This window comes from Athene cunicularia, assembly GCF_003259725.1.
Source record: "Athene cunicularia isolate RWA chromosome 1 unlocalized genomic scaffold, athCun1 chr1_part2, whole genome shotgun sequence".
NCBI lineage: Eukaryota > Metazoa > Chordata > Aves > Strigiformes > Strigidae > Athene > Athene cunicularia.
Window position 1 is genome coordinate 43,019,839 of NW_020799092.1, and position 5,253 is coordinate 43,025,091.

General features: G+C 35.5%; 1 protein-coding gene across 2 annotated transcripts in view; it reads right to left on the reverse strand.

Moving 5' to 3' along the window:
• Positions 1-201: 201 nt before the first annotated feature.
• Positions 202-5,253, reverse strand: part of TMEM19 (transmembrane protein 19) — a 16,089-nt gene continuing 11,037 nt past the window's right edge. For both annotated transcript variants that reach the window (XM_026868514.1, XM_026868515.1), the window contains exons 5-6: positions 4,690-4,899; positions 202-1,945 (exon numbers count right to left, since the gene is read on the reverse strand). In XM_026868514.1, the coding sequence (XP_026724315.1) occupies positions 1,782-1,945; positions 4,690-4,899 (374 nt within the window). In that variant the 3' untranslated portion in view covers positions 202-1,781. The remainder of the gene's footprint in view (positions 1,946-4,689; positions 4,900-5,253) is intronic.

Below are 5,253 nucleotides of genomic sequence, written 5' to 3' on the forward strand. Positions count from 1 at the left end.
CCTTCTCTCTATGGCAAGCTGCTTTTTAAATGAGACCTATATTAAATAGTGAAAAGCTGACCATGTCCACTTGTGTTTGAATGTATACTTTGTTTCAGGCAACAAAAGAATATAAAAATAAGGCATCTAATGGAAAGAAAAAGTGTTACAAAAATTGTGTCTTCCTTAATTCCAGAAATCACAGCAGTATTAATAAAAATATTAAAAGATGACTAATCAAGTGTTTATTTAGAAGCATTATAAATCCAAACAATGCATAAAAATCTCAAGTGTTTATTGTTACAGTTTAAGTGCATATATTCCTTTTATAATTTTGTGCCTTTCCACAGGAACACACATACAGCAACTACACAGTTTGTTCTTTTCAGAAAGCTTTTACTACTTTGAAATCTCAGCTTTGTAATAGGATATACAGGGAACTAGTTCCAGTGCTAAATTCAAAAGACTAAACTTGACATGGAAGGTGTTAAAATTTTTAAATATTCCCATAGAACGTGACATAATACAAAAGTCAAATGAATTAAGACAGGCAATACACACAATACATTTGTAAAAAAAAAAATTCAAATATTTAATACTTGCCTTTCTCTAAAAGAAAAAAGCTTTTTCTAAGTTAACAGTATGGGCCCTACCTTCTGAATGTTGACAGTGACAGATTCTTATGAGTGTTACTCTAACTACAATCTGTGCTGGCTAAATCACTTCCACCCTTTTAAAAATTAACGATGGAAGATGGAATCAATCACCTAACATTGGAGCCTGAGCACCAAAAGTTGAATTCCCATTTTTAAATGGTTTAGAAGTGAGACTTTCCCCACGCACTATGAGGATAACCTCTGTAGCTTCTTTGGCTGAGGCCATTGTCTCTGAATAGCAACCCAAACAAAACAGAAAATACTTCCACTGCTGAGAAAAAAAAAAAAAAGGAGTATAATTTGCTAAACCTTATGGGACAATCCTGTGCTTACAGAAAAAAATGTTCTATTTCTAAAGACATGAATGCCAATTCACAACTGTAATCTTTAATTTTAGATAATTTACTAAGTACCACAGTATTGACAATCATAAATATTATTAGTTTTGAAATTAAAGATGTCAAAAACCCCACAGACATCTATTATTCTTACTGGAAAAACTAGCAACCTTTTATTTTAAATTCAGTCTTTTGCTTCAAACATTATGTACTAGAATTACTTTTACGAACCCTATTCTCATGGAATTGCAGATAGCATCAGGATACAGAATAGGCAACAAGGCTTACTCATCTCTTCCCCCACACCCCCCAAAAAATATTTCCATAAAACCTTATGTACTGTAGATTATGGAAGATATCGGAATTCACCCATTTCACCCATGTTACCACTGCCTACATAAAGTTGCAGCGTACTTTGTCTCTGGCTTGGACAATTCTCTGTCACACTGACTGCTGTAGATTGGACTTCTGTTTCCAGCTTCTTGACCTTCCAGATGCTGGGGATTGGCAAGAACACAGGACACCAACCCTTCAGCTCCATGAGAATAAATTAAGTGCTTCACCTCACTTGGCAATGATCTACATCCATCTGAAGAGCAGCAAGAGCATACTGACAAAATCCCTTCCTTGCCCTGAGAGATGCTGATTGCCATATGAAGCTTACAGCCTTACTAAATTGAGATGGAAAGTCCTCTGGCTCTTTGAAAGTTTCAGATCCCTCTTTTCAAGAGGGTTTGAAGAGAACTCTTCAGAGTCTTTGAGTAAGACTGAACATAAATGAATCACATGCAGAAAACCTTAAACCACATCAACCCCTAGGCCAGAAAAACCATGCCACACCTGGAAGCACCAAGGCAATGATTATAGAAGAAAAAAGATTTACTGTGTTGTTGTCTAATATAGGTTTTCCAGATATGTGCTTGGAGTCTTTTGTTTGGTGGTTGACAACCATGCCAATATTCTGGTCAAAACCTGGAAAAAGATAAAGACTTCATTTTAGAAAGCCAACCAAGCTGAAAATAAACTTAGTAACCAAGTATATGCAACTTCCTAAATTTAGTTTACCATTACGGTGTTAAACCTCTGTAAGAAGAGACACCAACAAACTAAACTAAATTACAGTTAGTTTCATCTGGTAGCTTCAAAGAATGCGAATACAAATGCAGTACTTTATGCTAGAAGTTGCTTCTTTGAAAAGTTACAATTCTGTCAGGTCTACTTCTCTATGTAATTTCATAGTAAAGAAAGGAATTAAATGAGCTGTATCAGGAGAGGAAAAAGCTGTTCCAAAAGCCATTCTAAAGCAAAGGATGCTGTTTTGAACCAACAGAAACAACTGATTAGCAACATATATTTCCGGTCAAGAAGATATATATTTTTTTCAAAGGAAAATTATGGAACTAACATTATTACTTGATCTGACAGAAAACAAGCTCCTCACAGAGACTGAATTTATCATTTGTATTTACACAGCTGTTTTATACTATCAGCAGCTGGATTTCTTTCCTAGTACTTAAGCCATCTCCTGCTTTACCTCTGTATCAGTACTCTAGCACTGCGTTTCATTAGCTGTTACTGTACGCACGTCGTTATCCCATGTTTTGTCCAGCTCCATTATTTTACATGCTGATAAAAGCATAAAATTCCAGCATGCTTGATTTTAATGCCAACTCACCATAGTGAAGTATAACTGGGTATGTGCATATGCACACATTTAAGGTTGACAACGAAACATTCCAAATCAGTACATTTTACATTAACATTATTTTTCTCTGTAAATTTGAGTATCTGCTAATACCCACAACATGGAAATTTCATTTTGAGCTGCTCCTTCATTACAAAAAAAATTTTCAGCACCTCAGACAAAACTTAAAACCCCCACACGATCCTGCTTGGTGGGTCTACAGCTGTTACCTCTGAATCACACATTTAAATCTAGCTTTGAGTAATGCAAAAGAACTACAGAAAAATCAAACTTGAAACTTGATAGTTTAACTCTCAACACTTGCTATGTTTCAGAAAGTTCTAAATTTTCTCGAGAAAAAAACTGGGAATACATTTTTGTGAATATATATGCATATATACACAAATCAGACAAAGTTTTACTTAATAAATGTGTGGGCAGGAAGGGCTTCCTCATAGTAACAGTGGGTATCACAGACTATTACATAAACCAAATCTAGGAAGATTACCAACAGGAAAAACACTGACAGAAGGGATTAGCACTGGTAGCATAATGTTTGCAAAAAGAGACACAGTTTTTTATTATCACTGCCATACTTATTTATTGTTTTTCAAGATGCTGCAGAGAGTTTGGAGTATTTCTTATGAGACCATATTGAATAGGGATTGGAAAAGTGGGTTCAACTAAGGAGGGATACAAAACCCAACAGTGTGCACCACATGAGCAGCACTATTTCATCTATGTCACAACATACATATATATATATATATATACACACACATACACACATATACACACGTATACACACACACACACGTCCTAGTACATATGTATATATAGTATACAAATTTCAGAAGGGCTTATGAATTTATAAAAGTAATTTGTGGAACTTGCATACTGTCCCTGCTGCAGCTAGCAAAGTAAGTTGCTGAGCATGGAAGATGTAGGCGTGCATTAGCTTGGTTTACCATGTTCTCTTAATGCATCTGCCTCATTAGGAGCATGAAACACTGTCTGAGTACTTAAGTGTTTCCTCTTCAGTATAGAAATATTTAAAAATTCCTTAAGTGGTTAAACACTCTATTATGTTTTTGACTTTCCCGGAACTACAAGGAGCATAAAAACTGCTGGAAAGCCAAATCCACAGCATCAACAACAGTTTGCAGCTCTCACTGTGATGGTAGATTTAAAGGACTTTTATCTCTCAGGCAGTTCACCTGCACATTCAAACCTTGACCTCCAGGAAATAAATATACTGACAACAAAATCTGAAAACTTAAGATCTCTCTGTAAATCAGCTGTTAAACACAGTAATACCAGATAAGGTTTTTAAACAATTTTTAAACATAGGGTAAATTTACAGGTTAGCCTAAAGGTTGTCTGTAGTGTTTATTCAGACAATGATCCTTAAGAGCTGAAATCACTCAGAATCAGCCAGAATTAAATTCTGAAATCACTCAGAATCAGCCAGCCAACCCTTTTTTTTTAAAACTTTTTTTTTTTTAAAGACACAGCTAGTCTGTGATAAATTTAACTTACAGAAAACAGTACTCTATTAAGCAGTGAAAAAACCCCAGAACATAAACCACTGTGCACATTTTACTGGAGTTTTTCTTATTTAATTCTTAAAGCTGAGACTTGCTAAGTCTTCAGAGTTAGAAATGAAGCTTGTCTGCAGTGACAACTTAATCTGAGTGAATGGATAAAAATTAAACTGACATTTTATCTTATAAAATGTTACCATAATTAGATATATAGAAAAGGAGAGGGCAGCAATTGCTTTTTCCAAGGTAATCATGTTGGAGACCTCTGGTCTTGTTCAGCCATCAACAAGACAGTAACAAGATAAACAAATCAAAAAGTGAAAAAGGGCCAATTGCCCTTACTGTCCATCACTTTGGTTCCCTTTGTCCTTAGCATCGCTACTTCTGTAAAATCACGTCCTCAGCCCTTCTAGAAATTCAAGTCCATTTTTAGACTGCATTAGGGGAGGGTAAACAGAAAATAAAAAGAAAAAAAATAAGAATCTTACCACTGTATTGCATAGTAGCTCCCAAATATGAATCAACAATTGATCCCAGTAAGCCAGATGCTGCACCAAACACAATAATGGGCCATTGCGGAGCAGATATTTCCAGATCAGTCACGAAAATGAGTTGTGTTATAAAGTAGGCTATACCTACCACCATGCCCCCAAGCAAACTTGAGAGCAGGCCCACTAAAGTAACTGCACCATTGGTACCTAAATCAAACAAAACCAAGCTGATTTACAAACTTTTTCTTAAAGACTTGCATTTGTTCACGTTTTAAATTAAATCAAAACTATGTTCATAGCGATCTTTCCCCCTTATATCCACAAGGCTTCACTACCAGAGCTTTTATTTACAATTCCCATTATGCTGTTGAGCAGCTTAACCTGTACTGTTACAGCCTATTACTTTTCCTGTCTCTAAGGCTAGCTATTAAAAATATTCAGTAGCATAAAATCAAATAAAAACAGATAGCACACCTCTCAGTATCACCTGGTATTTGTCTGCTGTAAGGTGTGGGAGGCAGGATTAAAAAAAGAGATTCTCCCCCCCCCCCCCAAAAAAAA